The 25,772-nt window shown below is 42.9% G+C and overlaps 2 protein-coding genes across 3 annotated transcripts in view; one reads left to right on the forward strand and one right to left on the reverse strand.

The window, feature by feature from the left end:
- The first annotated feature begins 298 nt into the window (after window positions 1-298).
- Window positions 299-8,010, forward strand: ARL1 (ARF like GTPase 1). Its single transcript, XM_080971992.1, has 6 exons — window positions 299-475; window positions 4,161-4,298; window positions 5,483-5,564; window positions 6,249-6,360; window positions 7,354-7,532; window positions 7,677-8,010. The coding sequence occupies exons 1-6, from the start codon at window positions 472-474 to the stop codon at window positions 7,705-7,707; spliced, it is 546 nt and encodes a 181-aa protein (XP_080828118.1). The 5' UTR covers window positions 299-471; the 3' UTR covers window positions 7,708-8,010.
- Window positions 8,011-9,320: 1,310 nt separating this feature from the next.
- Window positions 9,321-25,772, reverse strand: part of UTP20 (UTP20 small subunit processome component) — a 61,463-nt gene continuing 45,011 nt past the window's right edge. Inside the window, exons 41-62 of one of the 2 annotated variants that reach the window (XM_080971987.1) lie at window positions 25,074-25,378; window positions 24,111-24,250; window positions 23,756-23,912; window positions 23,276-23,377; window positions 22,568-22,735; window positions 22,125-22,291; window positions 21,193-21,334; window positions 20,082-20,198; window positions 19,336-19,506; window positions 18,344-18,472; window positions 17,996-18,106; window positions 17,746-17,825; window positions 16,976-17,045; window positions 15,804-15,986; window positions 15,341-15,472; window positions 14,537-14,669; window positions 13,566-13,762; window positions 13,280-13,351; window positions 11,567-11,827; window positions 11,047-11,173; window positions 10,014-10,159; window positions 9,321-9,868 (exon numbers count right to left, since the gene is read on the reverse strand). In XM_080971987.1, coding sequence (XP_080828113.1) covers window positions 9,713-9,868; window positions 10,014-10,159; window positions 11,047-11,173; window positions 11,567-11,827; window positions 13,280-13,351; window positions 13,566-13,762; window positions 14,537-14,669; window positions 15,341-15,472; window positions 15,804-15,986; window positions 16,976-17,045; window positions 17,746-17,825; window positions 17,996-18,106; window positions 18,344-18,472; window positions 19,336-19,506; window positions 20,082-20,198; window positions 21,193-21,334; window positions 22,125-22,291; window positions 22,568-22,735; window positions 23,276-23,377; window positions 23,756-23,912; window positions 24,111-24,250; window positions 25,074-25,378 — 3,266 coding nt within the window. In that variant the 3' untranslated portion in view covers window positions 9,321-9,712. Of the gene's footprint in view, window positions 9,869-10,013; window positions 10,160-11,046; window positions 11,174-11,566; window positions 11,828-13,279; window positions 13,352-13,565; window positions 13,763-14,536; window positions 14,670-15,340; window positions 15,473-15,803; window positions 15,987-16,975; window positions 17,046-17,745; window positions 17,826-17,995; window positions 18,107-18,343; window positions 18,473-19,335; window positions 19,507-20,081; window positions 20,199-21,192; window positions 21,335-22,124; window positions 22,292-22,567; window positions 22,736-23,275; window positions 23,378-23,755; window positions 23,913-24,110; window positions 24,251-25,073; window positions 25,382-25,772 lie in introns of both variants that reach the window. The other variant, XM_080971986.1, reaches the window with a different exon arrangement.

Raw genomic sequence — 25,772 nt, forward strand, 5'->3', positions numbered from 1 at the left:
GTGAATCCCCTCGTGGCGCCACGCGGGCCAAGAACGCCCCGCCCCCGCAGCCCATGTGACCCCTCCCTTCAGCGGTTCACGCCTCCTGCCGCTACTTTCCAGCAAGGAAGCGGCATCTCGTTTCGAAACGGCAGATTCGTCACGTAACTGTTTAAATCGTGAAAAGTTTTGTTTTTTTTTTAAAGAGGTCACTGCCACACGATCCCCACTAGCCTTAGCACCTGACACGAGTGGCGGCGGAAGCCCTTTTCAGCTCCGTCGGCGCCGCGCTCCGTCCCCTCGTGTCGAAAGCCCTAATCGGAGCGCTGCCCCGGCTTTGCTTTCCGTGTGCCCAGCGGCTGTGAGGGAGGCGGTCGACGTGGAAGCAGCAGCTTCGCGGCCAACTTCCGGGTTAACGGCGGCGGCCGCGGCGGCGCAGGGGGTCGGCGCGGTTTCTCTGAGAGGGAAGCGACGCGGGAAAGCGCCTCAGCCATGGGTGAGGAAAGGGCCCTGAGGCGGCCGGGCTGCTGAGGGAGAAGCGGGGCGGGTGAAGCGGTGGCGCAGCTGCAGGCCGGGCGGGAAGCAGGTCGCCTGGAAACGGCGGGGGCGAGAGAGAGGAGCGTGTCTCTCTCCCCCCGAGGGAGGCCACTCGGTGCGCTACGTTTCCCCAGGATGGTTCTCGTTCCCGTGTCGCAGCAGGCGAGCTTTCCCTCACGAGGAGTTTCCCTCAGGCTGGGGCCGTAGGGAAAATCCCCTCTCGCTGCAGCTCGTTGGGCCAGACGCAGCCCGGGAGGGAGGTGCACCTTCGAGTGCCTTGCCCGGAGCGGAATCCTCCCCGCTTCCCTTCGTGTAACGTTACGCGGCGCCCTTTCTCCCGGCCGCTGCTGAGGAGGCCGGCTTTCCTTCGCCCGGCTGCTCTGCCGTGGGCGGGGAGGTTCCTTCGGGGTCCTCGCCCACCTGGTCCTTGGCCTGGGCTCCCGCGCCAGCTCCGCCTTCCTCCGGTGCGTGCGCTGCCTCGCCTATCCCAGCGCCACCCGAAGCCACTTCGCTTTTGGGGAAGGACCTGGGAGCAGCACACCCACCACGTTCCTCGGGTAATCCCGGAACCCTCCAGATGTTTTTGGACTCCAGCTGCTCTCAGCCGTTGCCTGCCTGGCCAGTGCTCAGGGATGATTACTTACCCTACAGGAGGCTTGTTTTCTTGGGCTGTCTGGTTTCACCAAAGTAACTTCCTATTTCTGATGACTAGAAGAAAAAAGAAATGTCCTGGAAGATTTTGTAGATTGCTGTTGTTCAATAAATAATTGTTAAGGCTCCGCCTGTTGAGTCTTCATGGGTTTATCAGCCTTCTGAGGTACCTGTGTGGCCTGCTCCATAATGAAAGACCGTTTTTCTTCTTAATTTGGGGAAAGCAGATTTTGGTGGAAAGAGACAGGCCCCAGTAAGGGATTCTGCACTCCTGCCAACTAATGCTAGGAGAAAACAAACCGTGATCCTTGGCATGGCGTTATGTCCAAATGGTTTGTTTTGATCCAGCAGGCTACGATTACTAAATTAAGGAGAAATCTTGGTTACAGATTAGGGTTTGGTCGGAATGAAGCAAACCATGATGTAACACTGGGGATCATGATTTGATTTCTCCCAGCTCAGGAGGAGTGATATGTGATTTTGTTCATACACAATAAATCATGGTTTATGGTTTACCATGATTTAAGAGCGTGGCCAGTATGAGTGCTCTTTAGAGGTAATTTTGTGAAATCTGAATGATACTCTGTGGGTGTGGGTGTGGTTGGAGTGGTGGTTGAATTAGCAAGGGTGTGATTGTAGGCTTCTTGGGTAGGGTCCTTTTATTCATATGACACTGAGATAGCTCAGTTGGTAGAGCATGATCCGTGTTGTCCCTTTTACCTATACAATTCTGTGAGGTTTCTGTGACTCTGGTATTGAGGAAGTTTATTTGTTTTGGAAACACTCCAGACCTAGATAGGGGAGGGAGGAATTGAAGTTACAGCAGAAGTCTAATAGAGAGTCTACCTTGCCATGTAGACAGGATAGCTCAGTTGGTTAGAGCGTGCAGCTGATAACGCCAAGGTTGCAGCTGCATATTCCTGCATTGCAGGGGGTTGGACTAGATGATCCTCAGGGTGCCTTCCAGCTCTGATTCTTTGTCCAGATTATAGTATATATACAGGAATCGAGACTTCCGGGTTGGCGCCATCGCCGAATGGCGGACTCCCTCCGAGCTCCGGAGGGAGTCTGCTCGGCAGGGGCTGGGTCCTACCGCACCGGCGATGCGGGGACCCTTAAAAACCACGGCCACGAGGGTCGTGGACATGGAGACTCGGCTGGCACCGCTAGCGCCCTCCCGACTCGTGAAGGAGCCTTTTTAAAGGCTAAGGATCGGGTGCCGGGGAGAAGCGTGGTGCTTTGAGTCCTCTGCTATCCCTGCCGAGCGCAGCCGCATGCCATCCGGCGGAGAGCGCTGACTTCTTCTATTGAAAATTCGGACTTTTAGACAACAACCCGTGAGTAATTTGGAAACTGGGTTTAAAAGGAGGAAAAAAAGAATTTCTTTTTGAATTGGATACGAGCGGGGGGGGATCCAAAAAGGAAGTCAGTCCCCCCCCCTATTGTAAACCTTTCAAGACAAGGACGGGGTAACCAAGGTCCAAAAAGATTTGCTTGCTGATAAAAACTAAGAATTTCACGATGGGGAATTATAAGAACTGTGCTGGAGGATGAACTGAGGGAGAAGAAACGTAACCCCCCCCCCCTGGGAACCGGGGTGATTGAAGAGAGAGCCTGGTGAAAAGAGTCGGAGATTTTGACAGCTGTCAAAGTAGCTGTCAAAGTCGGAAAGCAGAGAGGATTTTATTATGAGAACTTTGCTGGCTAAATTTGTTACAATTTGCTACAATTTGTTAAAACTTGGATACAAAATGGCGAAAATATGGATAACAATCGGACTTTTGGACTAGAGAAGACAAAGTTATAACAATCCCCCTAGAGGAGTTTCGGGACATTACAAAGATGGTCGTAAGTGAAAAAAACACCATTGGAATTTTACAGGACTGGTTATCTTCTGGGAAAGCTGCGAAACGGAAACAATATTTTGTCTACAGGGTGTTCAGCTAAAGGAGACAATAGAATTTTCTATTGAAGAAAGGAAGGGACTGAACGCAAGTTTTTGTTCCTGAATAATAATAATCCCTGCAGACTTACTAAGCTTCTGAATTAGAACGTTTCAGCAGCGGAACAAGAGAAAACTGGACTACAATTTGGAAAGAACAATGGGGGGAGTTTTATTACAGATCTGAAGTTAAGTGTTCTAAAAATGTTTATGAAAGGGAAAAAAAAAAAAAAAAAAGAAAAGAAAAAACCAGCAAGGAGTTGGGGGAAATAGGTGATTTATGGATTGTAAGAATCCCAGGCGGATAACATGGTTTGGTGGTCAGGGGGAAATTAAACCGGGGACAGGGGGGGAGAACTATAATCCAAAGGCTTGTTAACTTCTTTTTTTTTGAATTAGCTTTGTCCTATCTATTATACTCTTTATTTCTTATTTCTGATACTTTTATTATGTGGGGAGTTTTTATTATTAAAAAAAAGGAAATTGTGGAATGAAAATGGGGTGGGCCTTGGGAAAGAAATTTTTTGTGTTTTATTAAGGGTATTGATGTGGAGTGCAGAAATTTTAAATTCGAATAATGGTTTAACAAATTAAGTTTTTAATTAGAATTGAGAGCTTGTGGAGCCAACAATATGAAAAAGGAATATGGTAGGGGTGGGGGAAGGGGGGAGTCCCAGAAAGCGGATATATGAAAATAAGGATATATGAAAATATGTAAATTCTTGCTTTCTGTATTTTCTTTTTTTTCTGAAAATTTTAATAAATATTATTTAAAAAAAAAAAATATATAGTATATATACAGGAATCATACGGCACATTTGCAGGAGCCTTATACAAAACAAGTGTTGAACAATCTTACATTCTGTTCTTCTTGGAGAAGAATTTGTATGCTCTTATACTGAAGCGTCTGTAACCCGAGGTATGACTGTAAGACCTTTCCCCAAGAAATCTGTCTTACCTCTTTTCACAAGAGCTTTGTAAACAAGCTGTTAATATTTGATAGTCTATGATAATGCAGTTCAGTTTTGACAATTATTCTTGTTCTCTATAGGTGGGTTTTTTTCAACCATCTTTTCCAGTTTATTTGGTACGCGGGAGATGAGAATTCTAATTTTGGGATTAGATGGAGCAGGAAAGACAACAATTCTCTACAGGTTGCAAGTTGGAGAAGTTGTGACTACCATTCCTAGTAAGTGTTCTTCTAAATGTAACACAATGCATCACATGTAATGCAATGCTCTATGTTCTGTTCACTCATCCATTGTTAAATAAGGTTTAAATGTGGCAAGCTCAAATTACTGAAATGCACCTAAAACAGATGTAATTTGATTGACATCAGTCTGTCTCAGGACATAATGGAGGAGTGCACCTTTGGAGGTGAAGTCAAACTGTTGGAAGGTTGCAGCGCCTGCTGTGGCTGTAGAGCAGAGGTCGGCAAGGTTTACCTCACCTGGGCTGGTTCACTCCAGCGGAGATCCCTCTGTGGGCTAGATTGCACGCGCCCACAATTTTCTGTGTCTGCGCAGATGCAATTTCCTGCATCTGCATCTGCACAGACGCGATTTCCGGCACTGCTGAAGCGAGTCCCCGCGCTGTGCCAGTTTAGGGCAGCTCGGTTCAGGGGTGGCTCATGGGCCGGTTAAATGACCCCCTTGGGCCGCTTGTGGCCCATGGGCCGCAGGTTGCCTACCCCTTCTGTGGAGACTGATATGGGAAAGATAAGTTTTGTTGCGGCTGGGGCAGATGAAGGAGTCCAGTTGCGCTGCTGCAGATGCACCATGGTGTTTCTTCTCTCTCTGCTCCTCCCAGTGTCACTGCCTTAAATCACTAAAAATTAGAAATTCTAATTTCTAACTCTTTGATAGCACAATCCTATTGATGTCTGTTCAGAAGTAAGCCCCACTGAATTCAATGGGATTTATTCTTGAGTAAATGTTTGTAGAATTGCAACCTTGAGTATCTAACATTAATGCTAAAGAAATGTGTATTTAAATATGGGCAGAACAAATACCCGCTAAATGAGCCTATGGTTTGTTTCTAGGTCATCCTAATTAGAAAATCAGGATTGTAGGAGGGATTCACCTAAGACTCCTTGCCAGTGGAAGCCCTGTGCAAGGACTTTCCCCTGAATAGTGGGGCTTCCCCCACTCTGCCCCAAAAGTAGTTCTGAAGGGAGTTGGGAGAATCCCAGAGCAGCACATGAGGAAGAGAGGGTGGGTCATTCCAACTGGCAAGCCACTATTTTATTGACTCATAAAATGGTGTCTTGGAACAGAAACTAACATATGTACCATTAAAGATGTTGTATATTCAGATTTCCACAAAAGGATTTGGTTTGCAACATTAAAAACAACAAACTTTTTTCTTTTCCAGCAATTGGTTTCAATGTTGAGACAGTAACCTACAAGAATCTGAAGTTCCAAGTCTGGGACTTAGGAGGACAGACAAGCATCAGGTATAGCACATCTGGGGGGAAAAGCACAGGAGTGCAAACCCAGGACATGGCTTCTGAAATACTGTATTTAACTCAGTGCTTGAGGTCCCTAAGAAATTCCGCAATGGTTAGAAAAGAACATGATCTGGTGTTACAAAATTGGCCTGATTTTAGTTAGGTAGAACATATTTTCTTACTGCTAATTGTCAATACAGTTAAAAATCTGATTTCTAAAATGTTTATTATGACATTCCAGTTTGAAAAAATAACTTCCCATGCAGGCAACTTACTTACTTCAGCAGAACTGAGCATACTTGGTGAATTTCTTTGTGGGTTTGAAGCTGCTTAACCTGAACTTGACTTCATGTGCCCTTCCTAAGATTTATTTCCCCTTTTTTGCCACTAAAATTCCTTGATAATGGAAAGTAGACTGGATTTTTGAAGGCACACAAGTGTTACTGGATCAGTTTATGACCGCTTGTGACATAAATAGGAAATAGTGTGAGGGTTTAGCTACTAGATATTAGTAGATAAGACATAAAATTACAGATTGTATGTCAGAGTTTAGTTTTTTCCTTTATCAGACATAATCTTCCTAAGTTTAATCTATGGTTATGCCTGAAAAGGGTAGCCAGGAAATAATGAGGATTGTGCTGTGATTGTTTCACCTGATACATTTTAAATAATAACATGTTTATTTTCCAGGCCGTATTGGAGGTGTTACTATTCCAATACAGATGCAGTCATTTATGTAGTTGACAGCTGTGACAGGGACAGAATTGGAATTTCAAAGTCTGAGCTTGTTGCCATGCTGGAGGTAGGAAACCTGAGGTTTTTGTTCTTTTGTTTTGGTTGTTTTTTAAAAGATAGTTTTAGACACTCTCAGTGAACTTAGTAAAACAATTATGAAAGGGACCAACCTTACTATCAACCTGAGAGTGTTTTAGATTTGTACTGCTGTTTCTGTAAGTTTTCATGTATTTATTGGTGGGGAAAAATTTTCCACGCCCAACCTGTTGCAGCATCTGTGTATCCCTTGGAGTTTTGGAACTTCAAATGTGTTTCATAAGTCATATGCAAATACAAAGTGTTTGATTTCTGTACTTGTACCACATGAGCAAAGAGTAAGGATTGGGATGATTCTTATAATTTTGCTCAAGTTTCTGGCTGCCTTCAGTTAAGAACAGTGCAAAGGGATTAGGGGCACTGCAGGAGATTATATACCACTAGCCTTTACTGATTTTTTCACTCCTAAGCATGTTTTAAGACCATGAGGATCCATTAAATGCCTTTTTCTACCCCCTGATCTTATACTAGCGGCCATGGAAGATTTAGCTGTTCAGGCAACTGCACATAGAATACATCTGGATCAGGTGTGGAGAACCTTTGGTCCTCCAGATGTTGTTCCCATCATCCTTGGCCATTGTCTATGCTTGGTGGGGCTGATGCGAGTTGTAGTGCAGCAACATCTGGAGGGCCCAAGGTCCCCACCCGATTTAGATGCATGGCTATAAGGATGATACATTTGAACCTTCAGCATCTGAACATAAGCGCTCACACCTAATAATGTAACATCAAATACAGCCTTATCAATGGAACTTCTCTCATATAGTGATTTCTAATGCAAAACTAGCAGGAAAGGAGAATTCTTAAATACTTTAAGTTTTTTAAAATTGTAAATAAAAAAACCAAACCCATAACTGAAAATCAGTTTTTCAGTCAGCCTGTCTACTGTGCTTTAGGTATTTTGCATGACTCAAGGCAAGACTTAATAATACACTTTTGTGACATAATCTGCCACCTTTTTTAGGAGGAAGAACTAAAGAAAGCAATTTTAGTGGTATTTGCAAACAAACAAGATATGGAACAGGCTATGACTCCAACAGAAATGGCAAATGCACTTGGACTTCCAGCTCTGAAGGATAGAAAATGGCAGATATTCAAGACATCTGCAACCAAAGGCACTGGACTTGATGAGGCAATGGAGTGGTAAGTACCACAGGTGTTAAATTCTTAAGGTTGTGTCTATGTAGCATAGAGCCTGCTGAGCTACAAGGCATCTTGCTGTAACTAAGTCTTCATAATTGCTTTATCATTCTATATACATGTAATCACAAAGCCGAATCTTTCTAGGTTGGTGGAGACTTTGAAGAGCAGACAGTGAAATGGACTTGGAAGTTTCCTTCAGCTGTCATATGAATGAAATGCAATTCTGTAAATAGGACTGGCCGAATAACTTTTGAAAGGAATGAGGCTTGTTTGCATTGTAAATCACACTGAATCAACTGAATGTTTGTCTGTATACTATGTTTAAAATACTACATTCTTTTTTGTGTAAGTTATGTAACATCGATTTTTATGACAGTCATAACTGATAGTCCATGAGAATAAATTGGAATAAACATTTGCTACTTAGAATTCTAAGTGTTTGAAACTATTTAACACTAATAAATATATTTAACTATCATTTATCTAGATTTTTCTATTTCATGCCTGTTGCCTTTCATGTGTTCCTTTTTGTAGTTAGTAAAAAGCTAAAGGGACCCCTGACCGTTAGGTCCAACGCCGTTTACCTTTCCGCTGGAGCGGTATCTACTTGCACTTTGACATGCTTTCGAACTGCTAGGTTGGCAGGAGCAGGGATTGAGCAACGGGAGCTCACCCCATCGCGGGGATTCGATCCGCCAACCTTGTGATCAGCAAGCCCTAGGCTCTGTGGTTTAGACCACAGCACCACCCACACCCCTTTTTTGAAGTTAAGAGTAGCTTAAATAAGTAGTCTTGGTGGCATTATCCAACTGATCAGAACTGTTGCAAGATGAAGCCTTGATACTTGATTGTAATGTGGGGACTCTTATTAGTGCTGCTTATAGAGTTCTTTGTTTTCTTACAACCAATAGTGGAACCCTGCGTTAAGTATTTTGCTTGCAGTGTAACCTGTGAAGGAAAGCCTTGATGTGTTCAAGATATATATGCTCGGAAATGGAGCTGTTGTGGAGAGAAGTTAACCAGGAAGTTCTGCAGGTATTTGAATATGCTTATTTAATGTATGGAGGGCTGCATGGACTCAGTTGTGATTGAAGGGAAGCTATGTATCCTGAAATATTTTAAGTGAGGCCAGTGGAAAGCCCCTAAGCCAGTGGTTCACTTTAGATCTGGAGACTTTCCTATAAATTGCTAGCAGAAAGCTACAGAAGGAATCACTGTACTTGACAACCAGGTGGCTTTTTAAAAACCTAATTTGAGTTTTTTAAATGAAGACTGTAGAAAACAAGGAGAAAGATGGATGTTACCACATGCCATGGTATGAGTCACCTTGTTGGGTACTGTACAGTGGTACCTCGGGTTAAGAGCTTAATTCGTTCTGGAGGCCTGTTCTTAACCTGAAATTGTTCTTAACTTGAGGTACCACTTTAGCTAATGGGACCTCCTGCTGCTGCCACACCGCTGTCACACAATTTCTGTTCTCATCCTAAAGCAAAGTTCTTAGCCCAAGGTACTATTTCTGGGTTAGCAGAGTCTGTAACCTGAAGCGTCTGTAACCTGAGGTACCACTGTATCTCCTTCAGCAATTGTTCAGTTGTTTTTTTTTAAAGCTACATTTCTCCATAGCAAGCAACGCAAGGGTTGAAAAGCATAGGCCTCCCACTACAGGGCCAATGGAAAGGGTAGCAGCACTTTGTCATGATACCAACACGTAAAAATGCATCTCCACGAGGAGGATTGAACAAGGGTTCAAATCACCCAGCTCAAGTTAATCACACACAGGAGAAAATATTTCAAAGGCTCATTGAACACATTTCATTAGAAAAAAACACTGTATTACCACAAACTGTACATCACTCTACAGTGAACTATAGAGCCCTGAAAGGCTCAGCCTTAATAATGTATCCTCTTAAAGAAACATTTGGAGAGAAATTTTAAGGCATCAGTTGAATAGGTTATGTATAGATTAAAATTACAAATAAATAATTAGTAATACATAAGAGAGCTGGTTTTTTTGTCTCTGCAAGAGGTTGTTCTTCCCTGCTGTGGTTCTTAGTATATACTATTTTATGTTGAAACATCCTCCAAATGAGTCTGGCAGGGAAGAGCACCTGCTGCTGCAGTTGTTGTCTCATGTTCTGTACAGCATGGAAAATTTATAATGGGAGTAATGTGATAGTGTTTCACTCCACCATCGCCAAGTCTTTTAATGCATGGCTTCTTGGTCTTTTTGCTTTGTAACCAGGCCGCAGAAATTCTATTTTTCTCTTCTTTGCTTCAATTTTATTCTTGTGTCTCTTCAACTTCTTCTTGGCAGCAATGTCAGGATTAGCAACAGCCTAATCAGAAAACAAATAAAAGTCATCATGTTCACATTTCCCCTATACATTCTGAAGTTGCCTGGTTTCAATAAAAGTTTCCCTGCCATTGGATAAGCTGGACATTTTAAAGCAAATGCAAGTAAAACTAAAGTCAGACACTAACCTCCAAGGCTCTCTGTTTCTTCCGGATAGCTCTCTTCTGACTGGCTTGCTTTTGCACAGAAGCAAACGCGAGTGAAAAGGTTTCCAATCCAACCAATTTCTTCAAAAGCTCTATGATTTCCTGGGAAAGATTCTTCAGAGTTGGATCTAGCAAAGATAACATGATTTTGAATACTCAGAAGTGTCTTCAAGTGCTACAGAAGGTCTATATATAATGCCCCATTCTCTCTTGTGTGCACATGTTGCATTCCAACAATACATAGGCATGTGCAAGTCACCCCTCCTGTTGGGACACTGGAAGCATCTGCTTTTAGATTAACATGTCATCCAAACCCACAGTTAAATGGTTAGTTGAAACAAGCTGGTTTGAATGGAGAAACCTTAGTTAAAGTTAGCAGCTGTTTGTCAGGGTTCAGTCGGCACAGCAAATTGCAACTAATTTAAATGGAAGCTAAAGCTTCCAACTGTGCCAAAGAAAAATAAGGACCACGTGCCCACTCCACCATTCAGAAAGGGCCATTCAAGTAAGCATAGGACAAAAACACTGCACAGTTGAAACACCATCTTAAGTCCCTAAAGCAGGGGTGGGGAACTGGCAAGCCATGCTATAAAAGAAAAGCCAAACCAAGCAAGACTTGACTCCAAGCCTGCTTTCTGCAGGGATCAGCTGTGTGACCCCCACTCCCAATCTGTTGGGCTTGGAATCCCCCATGTCGCGCTTTAGGCAAGGGGTTGGCTGTACTACTGTGACTCCCATGGGAAACTCAGTAGCACAGCCAACCCCAGCAGGCTCGCTCTCACCAGCACATGATGGTGGGCAGGTGCAGTTTGGGATAATCTGTCTCATGGGACCAAGTGGTTTTCCACCCCTGATCTAAAGCATCCGTCATGGATGCCAACACTTTCTGTTCCTTTTTCTTGTGCTGTGTAATTATGATGATGCAAGACAACTGACCTTTTGGTACAGGAAGACCACCTACTTAAAGGGGGTGTGGACAGTCTCACTGAACAGCTGACTGTGATAACTCTCTTACCTTGATCTGCATAGGTACTGCTGAGTTCTCGATATAGAGGGGCTATGATTGTAGGAAGGTATGGTTTCACCCTGTCTTTCCCAAGATCTACTGCAATGGCACCAAGGAATTTAAAGATACAGGTTCTCTGAAAATACAAATACATTTGGTCACATGACCAGTTTGCAAAGGAAAACAAATACTTTAAGGACCTAATTACTAGTGACTTGCTTTTTCCAGCAACTCGGAAAATAGGTTTCAGAGCCTATTATGTGTTACACAACTCTAAAGACCATTGGCATTTGGTTTTTTAAAAAGAAAATAATCTCTGCTCCTGGTTTTCATGTTTAGGTCTAACAAAGGATCTGCTTGCAGTTTCATAGCCCTACTTCATTTAAGCTGTGATGGATCTACAGGTTGCATTTTTGTACCATTTGCACTGACACCTGTGCACTTGTCGATCTGAAATCCTGAAACTATTGTCAAACTGAAAGGCATTATCTGTGAAAGTAAAATTGTTCTCGCTGAAAAACATACAAACCTTTAAAGGGTCCTTGGGTGAATATGCAGCTTCACGTGAGGCCAACGCCAAGAGTCTTTTCATTACCCACAGCAGTGTGGCTGGGCTGCTTTTCTCTTTGTCGTCTTTTGCCTCCATGGTTGAAGTCTCGTTTTCAACATCTTCTCCAGAGTCTTCTTGATCCTCAGCTTCCTGGCCCACCTCGTTGCTGATTTCTTTGCCATCTTCTGGAGGAGCCATAAGGTACAGTACTTTGGCTACAAACAGTAGATTCTTCACAACCTTAAATATAAAGCACAGATATAAAATACAAAGTTATCCAAAGACTATTTTTTTAAAAAGGGTTTTTAAAATCAGGCCTATCAAACTTTTTCCACTTGGGTCATACAACAGCTATGTAACTGTGGTCTACTTAACAGGTGTTTGAAAATCCCTTCATGTGTGGCCCCCCAAAAGCCTAGGGTTCAACACCCTGGTGGCCCTAACTAATACAGAGCCACCATGGCACTTGATCTTTAAAAAAATAATGTAATTACTACAGCCAAGAATGCACACACAAAATAGGAAAAGAGCACCAAGAAGAGCCGTTCCAATGAAAGAGAGGCACATTCATTTATATGGTAGGCATCAGTCATCACCCCCCCCCCCCCCAAATTAAGCACCTGTCAGTTTCAAATGGAAGAGTATCCCAATTCTACATGGTGGAAATAAATCACTGGAATAACAGTAGCCCCCACTTGGTCTTCAGATGCACAGTATGTCTGCATAATTATAGCTTCAGCTGCTCTGCACTGATGTACCTTAAAAGCTTTGCACAAATTATAATCTTAAAACCATTCACAAAAAGTAAATATGTAGTATCAGAATGCAATAAAAATCCAAGCAAAACACAAGAAATACCGAGCGGTGTGTTCAGTAATGTTAGGGAAAGCCTGATTAAACAAGTTAGTTTTCAGTACATGTTTAAGAAGGGAAGGCTCACTTTCATGACATCACAAGGTGACATTCCGCCAGTCATGGCATGCTGCCACTGCTGACTCCCAAGGTAAGGTGCTGGCTGCAAGTTCACTTTTGGCCAATCTCCTTTGGCCCACTAAGACTGGGGGCATCCTCTTCCCAGGCCCCTGTGGGGCAGTGTGAGCAGGCACCTCTCTTTGGGGCAGGGGGAGCATCTTAGGGGGCAGGGGCTGCCTGGAGGACTCCCAAGAAGAGGGGAGAGGAGGCTGAGGGAACAGTCCACAAGGGAGGCTGTTCAAAAAAGGGTGAGAGGCTGCCAGCCCTGCAGGCAAGGGGTGACATAACTGGGCTCCTGAGCCCCACAGGGGTGCCACAGAAAGAATGGAGTTGGTCAAGGAAGCTGTGGACTCAAAAAGGTTGAAAACCTCTGTCTTCTGCTGTCAGTGTAACTCCACTGAAATTCAGTAAGAATTTCTAAGTGTGTTTGCTGACACCTACACCCCATTCTCTAGAATCTGGTTGTATTTGCCCACTGAGGGACAAGCAGGGCAAATTAGAAGACAGGATGTTCAGATATCATTTGTGTTGTTAGTTACAAATCTTGAAGTGCATTATGATAAGCAAAACCATTTCTCTCAATTTGTTCCAAAACAATTTGATTTTATGCTCCAGGCACCAGAATGTCTTTAGCTGCCTCTTTCAATTGTGTGCTCTTTCAACACACGTATCCCAAAATGGGGGGGGGGGGGGGATCTACCAAAAACCTTACATAGTTACCTGTTCTCCAAGACATGGATCTAAAAATTTGGACTTCAACTGATGGCAGAATGCTAAAGCAAGTGTTTTCATCTGTAAAAGTAAAGAAAAGTTAATCATTCTGAAACACAGTGAAGCATGAAAGGGCTGCTCTCCCTAAGAAGTATATTAAGAGACAAAAAGAGACACAATCATGTGAAGCTCTATCATGACATTGAAACTAATGTTCATTTTTGTTTCTGCCATCTAATGGCAAACTGAAATGTGTATCAATGCAATAAAGGCAATTTAGGAGGGCAATGTTAACCTTTTTGTCTAGTTCTTCTGTTAAGAAGGTAGTTGCCGGTGGATCTGTAGTACTTTCTTGACTCTTTTCCAGCTTTCTTTTACTCCATTTGTTAACAAGTTCCTCTGGCTTGTGACCAGCAAACAGCAAGCCAAAAATCTGAGAAGACGTCGACCACACCCAACTGTGAGGGTACCATAAATGAGACTGCACATGACCTTCAGAAATAGAGAGAAATAGGCTTAAACTGTACCTATTCATACACAGAGGAATATTATTTATTCATTCAATCAATCAATCAATCAATCAATCAATCAATCAGTATATTGCCTTTCATCCCAAGATTGCAGGGCAGTTCAAAATACAAAAAACCCACAAACTAATAACCCTCCCCTCCCACAAACACATTTCAAAGGCCTGGTTTTTGTTTTTGTTTTTGCCTGGCACCTAGAGATGAACCTAGAAGGTGCCAGGTGAGCCTCCCGGGGGAGAGCGTTCCACAAATGAGGAGCCACTGCAGAAAAGGCCCATTCCTGTGTTGCTACTCTCCAGACCTCTCGGGGAGGAGGCACATGAATAAGGGCCTCGGTCTGTTCATATGGGGGCTGATGGCCCTTGAAGTACTGCTGTTCTCAGCTGTTTAAGGATTTATACGTCAAAATCCACACTCTGAATTGAGCCTGGAAACTAACTGGCAGCCAGAGCAGTCGAGCCAGAATCAGTGTGATATACTCAAACTGTCTTGCCCCAGTGAGCAACCTGGCTATCAAATTCTGCACCAGCTGATGTTTCTGAACTGTCTTCAGAGGCAGCCCTACATATAACACACTGCAGAAATGTAACCTAGAGGTTAGACAACAGACGTTAGGAATACAAACTAAAAAGCCATTGTACACAACTCATTTTTCTTCATGTGAGTAGCGCCCTAGGCATTACAGATCCATCAAGTGCCAAAGGTTTCAAGAGCAATATAATATGACAGAACTACTAACCCCAAATGTTGCTCAGAATCTCATTGTGTTTATTTAGTTCAATAATATTGCATTCCTTGATTAGTTTGCTGATCAAAGTTAGGAAGCTGAACAGCAGTCTGTCGGCAGCCTTTTCTTCAGTCTCTTCTGCAACCTTCAAAAATGGACAGTGAAAGAATGACACTCTGAAAAGCCATCAGTGTACAAACAGTGAAGAGGCTTCAATTTAAATAATTGTGGCTAAATATAAAACGCAACCAAACAACACTTGCTCTTTTTGACTTTGCAAACAGTCAACTGCCTAATTTTACAACATTGAAATAGACTGTGATATTCAACTGTGTTTTACTAAGGGCAGACCCAGTGAAATTAATAAGCAGTACTAAGTTAGGTCCATTAATTCCAATGGGCCTGCTCTGAGTTGGAACTATTTTTGTTTTTTATTTGTGTAACCAAAGCCACTACAAAGCAAATCTTGAATACCACCTAGTGGTGGAATAGTCAAAATAAAATGAATTTGTAAAATACTGCAAAGACACCTTGTTATTCAAGTGTTAATGTTTTTTCTCCTTGTTTTGAAGTTGAAACATTTATTGGTATATCAATCTTGTTATGAAAATCAGGATATGAAAATGTATAGGTTTTTCACATATAATGGTTTTAGTTATAAAAATGATTTGAAAGAATCTTAAAAGTTTATTTCACTGCACCACTGGGTAGGTGGGGAAAGGATAGAGAGACCATCAATATACTTATGGGGCCGAAGATTTACTTTCACTCTACAAACTGGCAGCCTACCAGGAACAGCCTCAATTAATGACTTACATCTTTAAAATCTGAAGGATGTATTTCTTTCTCGATAATTGGGAGAATGGTCCCAAGCCTTTTTTCAAATTCGATTCCTTCAGCTTCAACAAATGTTCCACAGGCATGAGCAGCTAGCCTCTTGTGCACACGCTGTCAGGAAGGAGCAACATCATATTAGTGGAGATTTTTGTGGATGGAAGGAAGGAAGGGAGTTAGGATCTCTGCAGAAGAGATTTCCCAAGATAGTGGGCACAACTGCCTTCTCAACCACACAGCCAGCCATAATTCTTGAACCCCACAAGAAATTGGCCCAGTTATGAAGGCTCTATAAATTACAGTGCTATTCTTCCACCAGCAAAGGAAGGTTAACAGAACACAATCTCTCCTCCAAAGGATTCACCTCTTGACATTCTCTCGTTTTCATTCATCTAGCAAAAACTTCTGTACAGGACAGTAGTCAAACTACTGCTGTAAGCGGTACCTTGTCACTCTTGAACCACGAGGTGAGCAGGGAAAACATCAGGTCTCGGTTTCCAGGGCTAATCTTACTGAGGAGACCTTTGACTGCCAGAGCTGACATCTTTTTACACTTTGCCGAATCGTCATTTACAATCATCATACATAGTGGGACAAAGAAAAGCCCACAAAATTGGTGCAGTAAACCCTGAAGAAAAGAAGAAAGGGGAAGTCAGTAAGCTTGTTTGTTGGCAATCTCTAGACTACATGAAAAATGCTGGTATCCAACCACCACACCACCCTGTCAAAGCAATCAGACCTGCTCCTGGTTCTGTGCTAGGGCTAGCTGCTTGTCTAGACATGTGTTGAGGGTAGTGTACAGTTTTTGTTTATATGAATACTGAGCTGAAATGCAGGTTGGGAAAGTGGGGAGAGGGGGAAGGGAGACTGCAAATAATATTCCCATTCAGCCATGAAGCTCATTGGGTGACTCTGGCCTAGTCCGTGGACAGTCCAGGTGTCCCTCAGCTTCTGAAGTCAAGGTATGTACAAGCCTTGGGGCTCATGAGCTCCACCCCCTTGCTGCCCTGTGACTGAAGGTCTTCCTGGGTTGATTAATCGCAGTTTCCTGCTAATTCCAAACTGTGAAACTTCAAACCATGGTTTTAGGTCTTGTTTCATTTCCCAAGTTGGACAAATTGGGAAACGGCAGTTCCTTGACTCAGAAACACAGTGCAGCAAAGAGGAGAGGGGCAATATGAGGGTGGACCACATGGGCACAAGGCTCAGGCATCTCCCAAGTACATCCATCCAGGCCTGAATCCTCAGCCTAATCTACATCATCACAGGGTTGTTGTGATAGTTAAAGTGGAGGAGCAGCATGTATGCTTCCTCAAACCCTTCGTAAGAAGGGCAGTTACAAATGTGACAAAGAAAGAAAAACGAACATGAAATTCAATCCATGCAGGCCGTATTTGTCCTCAGCAATGCCAGCATACTCTGAAAAGGCAACACGCTCAGGAAAATGTATGTGAGCAGCGCCCCATATCCTATACATGTTTTCTCAAAAGTAAATCCTGCCAAATTCAATGGGAATACTTCCCATCCAACCTTAATGTCTTATATGAAATGCCATCTTCTAGGGTTCAAGCTGAAATACGGTAAAGGTGGGAAGTTTGTGATGCAGTTATACATTACCTGGGGGAACATTTCAAAGAGGTAAGCAATCATTTCCAAAGCAGATTCTCTCCCTGTCTCATATTCATAACTAGGGCAACAACAGAACAGTATGGTCAGTGTCCTCAAGACTTGCAATGATTTTTGGCACACTAATAGCACAATCCTACACATGTTTAATCAGAAGTTAAGTTCCTTTGCATCTCTTGGGACTTAGGAGTGGTATTTAAGAAAAGCACACAGCATAGCATATATTTTCATATTACACCTTGCTTTTGCAAACACCTGGCCTTGAAGAATGTTGATGTGTCTTTTCTTTAATAGCTGAATGCGAACAGGAAGTTAAATACATATGATGGTCATCACTGGAATCTGAGATGTTATATGTGACAAACCACTTTCTTCCCCCATCACAACTTTTCTTGTGAAAGATCTCCACCTGAGACCCTGGGGAGTCACTGTCAGTCAGAATACACAGCACATAGCTAGGTAAAGAGTCTGGATTGGATAAAACACAGCTTCCTGTGCTCATATACAAAGAAAAAGAAATGTCAACAGGAACATAGAACAAAACTTCATAACCAATGAGTGAACATGTGCAGTGTACAGAGGATATAATTTGCTTCCAATACTCTACTGAGGTTTTATCCTAATGTCTTGGCCCTGCATGGCTCTATTACTGCGAACACTGTGTTGAGGGTCCCCATTCTGACCAGAGGGGAAAGCCCAGCCTTGTAGTTTCTATTTTTTTCCTTTATTGAGAAAATAAACAATAATCTCTGTGCACTTACTTGAGTTGGGCAAAGATGTACTCAAGGTTGGTTTTCAGCTTCTTACCAAGTGGATAATCGAGAATATATTTCAGGTAAATCTGAGGGAGTGGGTGGAAGAAAACAATAAACAACTGGTTAAAACTCAAAAATACCAAATTTGTGCTGTTGCCAGCTATAAAATAAGTGATAAAATGGGAGCTGACGAAAAACAGTTGCTAGGATAAAAGGGCATGAGCACGCCTCCCCCCCCCCTTTAACTTCTACAAACCTGTCTGCACTGGATTCGAACTTGCTCATTTTGCCCTGTGATGGCGAAGTTTGCAACCTTCTGCATAACACCATCAATTTCGGGAACTACCAGTTTTCTGGATACAATCGCCTGTTTGAAAAGAGAAAAACGTATGACTGAGTCATGATTGTGTTCTGCATTGTGTTAAATACAATTTGAAACTCATGTTTTTTCATTGTTTTTGATCAGCTTTCTACACATCTGCCCAAAACAATTTTGCCCAAAACAAAACTACCAGCTTTATACACTCGGAAAAAGATTTGAGACTTCCATCTCCATTTCAACAAATGATTCTTAAAAGACAACTTGTTACAGTGCAAGTGATACCTTTAAGAGGCCAAAGGCAGTGGCCTGTCGTAATGAATCGTAGATATCTTCTTCAGCATATCCAAGCAACACTTGTAGTTGTTTCTCTGTTATGTGACTCTTTGCATTCCTCACAAGCAGAGTTACACACTGTAATTAAAATTTAGCCTTATGAACATGACCATTACAGAATGTTCTACAAGATTCAGAGTCCCCTGAGAGTTTGTAGGGCGCTCTCTACAGGTGTTGTGTGATCATCACCTCCCTACCCATTCGGGTTGCAATCCAAAACATTTACTAGGGAACAAGCCCCATTAAAAAACAATGGAACCTCATAGGGCTGTGCCGTAAAATCTGTAGACAAGGCTCTAGGCTCACTGTTCCCCTACTTAGAGGTCAGATTGGTGAGAACCACTTTATGGGGGAGGGAATGTTAAGACTTTTTAACCATTTCACCACAAACTTTTATTTATTGCAGCAATGTACTTGTTTTACCGACATGGTTTTACCTGATTGTTTTACAATGGCATGATGCTATTAAACTACTTTGGGACCTTAGAATTAAGTGATCTGCAAGTTTTGTAAACCTTTGTTTTTACTGAAAATATGGGTGGTGACAAAATGCTACATGGCCGTCTCATTTTGTTACCAAGGATAAGTGTCTGTGCAGTGTGATTTTGAAATCTCAGAATCTGCATAGCAATGGAACTTCTACACAATGTGTGGGTCAGACCATTACAGAGAATGGATCATCTCCACCTACGGTCCCCTTGGATATTCTAATTAGGGAGCTGCGCAGTTCCCAGCTTCTGAGGATCACTGCATAGATAAAAGCTTTTTTTTATAAAAAAAAAGTTCTGTGAACACAATTTTTTCAAAACGATTTGCAGATCTAAAGGTGTCTGAAGTCCGTTTTCTATCACACCAATCATCCATGTCACAAAGGCACATGAGTCTGGAAGAAAAGCACTCTGCAAGATCAACACTGAGCTGTTCTACCAGTTATAACTTACTTTGAAACAATTTACAACCAAATGAAAATTCTGGCCTTTAGCAGCTCCTGGCTTGGCAAAGTCTTTCAGCAGAACGAAAAGCCGCTCGATTAGCTGCTCTATATTCTTGTCTACTGCCGGCAATGGGAACTTTAAGACCCACAGAAGGGACTGGAGAGAGCCAGTGATCACCTGCGAAGAGAACAAATGAATTAATAAAAAAAGCTAGGTGGGTCTATAGAAATGTTTTGTACCGGCCACAAATCCCTTGAAACTGGAATTCTTGAGCTTTTTGATCACGTGAGAGATGCCACTTTTCCCAAAGCCCTCAGCACAATCCACGCTTGAGTGGCAATTCACATTGATGTGGACAGTCTTTCAAGAGTCAGAAGTAAGTGTCAATGTCAAGTGCTACTCCTTCACTCACCTCCTATTATGCTTCTGCTTTGGTGCAAAGACTCTGGTTTGTATTAAACGATATTTCTGCAGTCCAGGTGTAATAGGGAACTCTGGTTCGTATTAAACCAGAGTTCCCTATTACACCTGCACTGCAGAAACATGGTTTGATGTCAGTTAAGAAACCGGGAAAATAAGTCTCAATGATCTTGACTGGATTCTAAGCAATCAGTATGTGAAAGTTAGAATTTCCTCCAGTTCCTTTATCGATCTTAGTGACAGAATGAATTAAGAATTTTGGTCCAGGCTGAACTTTGCCATCTGCCAGCATTGCAGAGGTTAGAGCTATTGCACTGAGTTCAAAATCCTACCTTAACATCTGTGGACTGAAGGCAGTCGACAAGCAGCTGAACGAAAGGATCCAACATTTCTAAAGTGTGATCATCTGAGGAATTTATTTTGGACCTCTTCAGACTCATGTGCAGTAGCTGTAATAGGAAATAAGTGCTTGGGATTAAATGCATAAATTAAAAGGGGTAATAGATCTGAAAAACCAAATTGTTTAAAAGAAGACTAATAATAATAATATTTATACCCCACCCATCCAACTGGGTTTTCCCAGCCCCTCTGGGCAGCTTACAGCATATATCAAGGGCAACCTCGGGTTGTTAGCAGCTAACGGCTTCAGAAGATAACTGATATGCTATGCAATTTCAGTGATATCTTGGAAATACAGCTTTTAAATGAAGACCTGAGAAACACATGAAGGATCAGAGGCACTGGGCAAATGGATGGAGAAAAAGATTCTCACCACCCCTCAATGTCAACTCTATGCTGCTCATTCATGGCTCCATGCCTACCTAAGAAAATCTCCCTACAGTCCCAATGGGGAAAGTGCGCTATAAAGCAGTAAATCTCCATAACCACATTTTTCTACAACATGAAATAAGCCAGTGCATTCATCCTCACTCCTCTCCCCAACCTTCCTCTGTGCCCTGTGTTCCTGTTTAACAGCAAACACCTGCACTGGCAAACTAAAGTTTTTGCAAGTTATAGTTTACCCAGTTTCGATGTAATGGTGAAGTGTGGTTTGTCACTAAACCGATAATAAAGAATGAAGTTAGAACGTGCAAGGGTTGGAAGAAACATGTGAGCACAGCAAAAATGGTCCTAATCCTCCCAACCACAGTTGGACAAAAAGGAACATTATGTCTGAATTGACCCACTGCCTCAAACTTTTCACAAGCTGGAGATGAGGGCAAGATGAGCATTACTGCCATCCCTTATGAAGTGATGTTGGGCATGGCTAGAGTGGTCAGAGGAGTATATTCTATACTCCCCACCCCAATCAGATGAAGGAAACAAGAAGTATTAAATTGACTAGAGCACAGCTATGTTTCCCCCCCAAAATATTCCTGCACTGAAGCATAAAGAAATAGGTTTTGATTTCATTTTTAAGCACACAGGGCCCCTCTTACATACCCGTAGCCCTGATTCAACCAGAATGTGCATGTTTGTCTTGCTGCTCACAGGTGCCTTCTGCCCTCCTCGAACTGGAGCTGGTGGAAGCAAGAGGCAGCTCTTTGGTTGCAAACGAGGATCTGGAGGAGCAGGAGCTTTGGTTCTGAAAACAAAACAAACTTTTCAGCTAGAATTAAGGCCTTAATTCATCTGGGCCGAGAACAGACATCACACTGAGCCAAGAGGAGAATCTTAGAATTGAAGAGTTGCAAGAGTCTCCCAAGGGTCATCTACAGTCCAACCTCCTGCAAAGAATCTCCTTTCTTGTAACTTGGATCCATTGGTTCAAAACTACATTGAATCAAAACTTCATGAGTGACTGAAAATCAAGGCCAGTATATCTGAAGGAGCGTCTCCACCCCCATCGTTCTACCCGGACACTGAGGTCCAGCACCAAGGGCCTTCTGGCGGTTCCCTCACTGCGAGAAGCCAAGTTACAGGGAACCAGGCAGAGGGCCTTCTTGGTGGTGGCACCCGCCCTGTGGAACGCCCTCCCACCAGATGTCAAAGAGAACAACAACTACCAGACTTTTAGAAGACATCTGAAGGCAGCCCTGTTTAGGGAAGCTTTTAATATTTGATGTATCACAGTATTTTAATATTATTTTGGATGCCGCCCAGAGTGGCTGGGGAAGCCCAGCCAGATGGGCGGGGTATAAATAATAAATTATTATTATTATTATTATTATTATTAGGCAAGCCTGGGACTTTAATGACACTACTTCACAACATATGGCTTGCAAGTAGTAGTCTTTGTGACAGAGGAACAATCCTGGAAAAATGGGTCCAACATACTTCTGTGAGTAAATACATTTTCAGAAGTGGCCAATTTGATCATCCTAGCAAGCAGAAGAAAAGACAACTGGATTTGAATTAACTTTCTACAAACTCACTTTGCTTTCTCTGTTAACAGTGGTAGATTTTCACTAATCAGTCCATGGCTGAGTAGAAGGATGGTTTCTGCACTCATTGCTGTGTTCATTATCAATCCAGAAACGATGCGGCGTAAAGTTTCATGTACCTTCCGAGACATCTTTAGGCTTGTAGTATTCTCTAAAATCTGCAAGTGGACATTAGAAAAGCCACCTTAAAACGGAAACCCTGGTGTTACAGATCCTTCTTAGACCATATGCTGTTGATTTCGGAAAGACACCTCATTATGTTTGCAAAGTCTATATACCATGCTAAAATAACACATCTGTTTCTATATCGGTAGCATGATCCCATAAAAATGTTTCATTGTGTCACAGTCTGTCCTCCCATTATTCTTCCATATTTTAGTAGTTTATCATGCCACTGTCAAATTTGTCTTTTGGAGAGAGAAAATATATCTTACCTCTTTCAATGGAAGAATGAGCTTAGTCACTTGGTCCTTCCCTATGTACTTGCCAAGGATTTCATAAGAATCATAGCTCTTGCTTCTGCGAGCCTCCATGACTTTGGAAACTATGCCTTTCACCTCTTTCTCCTCTGCAACTTCCCCAAACAGTTCGTGGTTGAAAATCTTTTCAGAAGACACGGAGGAAAGTGTTAGCAGTAAGTAGCAGTAGAGCAGCAGTTATAATTTTGCATCCACCTTTTCAGACATGAACAACGAAAGGTCCAACACGTTCATCTTTAGGGGCGAGGGATGAGCTCAGTTCCTACAGCATCTGCTTTGCACCCAGAAGGTCTCAGGTCCAACCCCCAGCATTGACAGATAGGGCTAGGAGAGTTCCCTGGTTGAAACCTTGGGGAGCTGTCAGTGCAGACAATATTGAACTGATGGACCCATGATCTGACTAGGCATAAGAGTGTTCCCTTTAAGAAACAAAAGATCTGATAAAATGTGCAACTAGTCAAGAAGGAAGAGGACCTAGTATTACTTGGGCTCCTTCATGAAGGCAACGGTTTGGTATCACCCAACCAACCACCACCTTCTCTCCATCCAGGTATTACAGGAACTGGAGGTGTAAGCTCCCGATTGCAGTGACATCTCTGAAATGAGCTCCTTTTACGCTTGGCATTTTCCGCACGCAGCAAACGTCGCTTTCAAAGAACTTACTTCGGTCATAAGTTCTACGCAGGGATCCAAGTCTCCCACTTTAAGTCGATTGCTGGCGAGGCTCTTCAGCAAGAGGTGGACTGTGAAAGTCAACACGTGGACCTACATGAGCAAAAGAAATCAAGTGACTCTGTGTTTGTTAATTAAAAGGATAACTAATAAAAGAATGGCACACGTACACAACTGGAATGGTATTTAGAAGATTGCTATAGTGCTTTCAGCAGTCCCCACCCGCAACTGTTACCTACTAAATTAATCTTCGATACAATCCAGCATTTCTTCCAACTGCCTGAGCTTGGACCCAACTTCTCAACTGATTCTGCTTTCTGCTTGCTTGGTGTTGCTATCAATTAGGCAAGAGAGCCCACTGCAGACTGTGAGTTCAAGGAGCAGGGCTAAGGAGCTATAATGTCCTCTGCCCATAAGCGCCTCCTCCTCCTATCTAATAGGAAGGCAGAAGAAAAAAAGCCAGCACTATACCTGGTAACCATGGACGAGGGTTGACTGCATCTCTTTTAAGACATATTGCAGATACTGTGCCCCCAAAGCCTCCATTATTTTCATCAGGGTGTTGCGTGCAATATCCCGTATTTCCTGTGCTCTGTTCCTCAGAAGGGAGCAGACTTTCAGGAGGATGCTGGAGCCAACAAAGCAGCAAAACAGAAGAGAACCAAACACAAGCTTCAATTATCACTCCAACAGGTTTGTACAATATTTATCCTATATATGCAAGTATGCATCCCCCCCCCATATGCGCTATCTATATGTCTATATATATCCCTAGGTGATTTTCACCATATGGAACTTAATATGCACTTGAAAAGACTGTACATACCTTGGCAAATTCTCTTCCATGACATCTTGGGGAAGAGTCTGCATCAGCTTGACCATCGCAAAAGCAAGTGGAACCCGAACAACTTCTTCATCATTCACAACCTTAGATTTCACAAGCTTGTGCTCTTCATCTCTTTTGACCTGCAGGGCACAGAAACACATCATCTCCAAAGTTAAAGGTAACGGTAAAGGGACCCCTGACCATTAGGTTCAGTCGTGGACGACTCTGGGGTTGCGGCGCTCATCTCGCTTTATTGGCCGAGGGAGCCGGCGTACAGCTTCCGGGTCATGTGGCCAGCATGACTAAGCCGCTTCTGGCAAACCAGAGCAGCGCACGGAAACGCCGTTTACCTTCCCACCAGAGCGGTACCTATTTATCTACTTGCACTTTGGCGTGCTTTCGAACTGCTAGGTTGGCAGGAGCAGGGACCGAGCAATGGGAGCTCACCCCGCTGCGGGGATTCGAACCGCCGAGCTTCCGATCGGCAAGTCCTAGGCTATGTGGTTTAACCCACAGCACCACCCGCATCCCGGCATCTCCAAAGTTACTCAATAGCATTTCCAACTGCCAGGTGTTAAAGACAGTGATCTTACATCTACACCCGGAGAGAATACAACACTGGAGCCGAAACTCTGTCCAGCCTACCTCACAAGGTTGTTATGAGGAGAAAGTGAGGTTCATTTGGTATACTTAAAGGGGTATTCAGAGCATCTCTTTGGTACCAAGGGCCACAACTGGCATAAATGGGAGCTTTTCTTTTAATGCTAATAGGAGGTGGAGGGGACAAAATGTTAATGCCGCCCACCTCAGTCCTAACCCGGACTGGTCACCCACGTGAGGACCATTCACACAATTTAAAAGCCACTTGCTATTTTGCTGAATGACAATTCATCTAGTTTAGCTCCCAGAATCAAGATGTACTAAAGACTATTTAAAAATAAAACCTGAAACTCAGAAATGTACCTTTGCAATGAGACATTTGTGCAATTTGGGCAAGATGTTTCCCTGTACTGTTTCTTGTATATGATTTATCAAGCATTTCAACTCTTCCTTATCCTTAGGCAGGAAGGAAATTGGTTTCAGAGCGATCTGGGTTTTTTTGTCTTCTTCATTAGTGGATGGAGCAGACAAAGATGAAACAGGCTCTGTTTGTTCACTGGCATCTTTAGAAAGGTCCTTGGTGGTTTCTTGGTCTTCTTCTCCATCACTAAGTTCCACTTCCATTGTTTCATTCTCCACTTCCATTTCAGTGTCCAAGGCTTCTGCATCTGCTAGCATAATCAAGAGGAAAAAAGGCTTTGATGCTTGTCGATCAAGTCCTTTGTTGGAACAAGACGGACAAAATCTAGAGCGCTCCTGTTTAAGATTTTAGCAGGCCACACCCCTCTTCTAGGATCCTCCATTCCATTCCCACTCTCCCCAACTGTTAGCCAGAATTATGTGCCTCGTGAATGTGATTCACACTCAGAGAAGGATTCCTTATTAGTACAGAGCAGAGATGGGAAATAAGCAGGCCTGGCCCTGCTTTATTTATAACTCCACATAGGTTTAAGACTGGGGCATTACGTAGATATTCTGAACTAGAAACCCAATAATTAACTTTTTGAAAGAGAAAGCAGAGATTTTAAAATGCATAATGAAACAACAGGCCCTGTGTTTTAC

Source organism: Podarcis pityusensis, assembly GCF_964106645.2.
Source record: "Podarcis pityusensis genome assembly, chromosome: 10".
Taxonomy (NCBI): Eukaryota; Metazoa; Chordata; class Lepidosauria; order Squamata; family Lacertidae; genus Podarcis; species Podarcis pityusensis.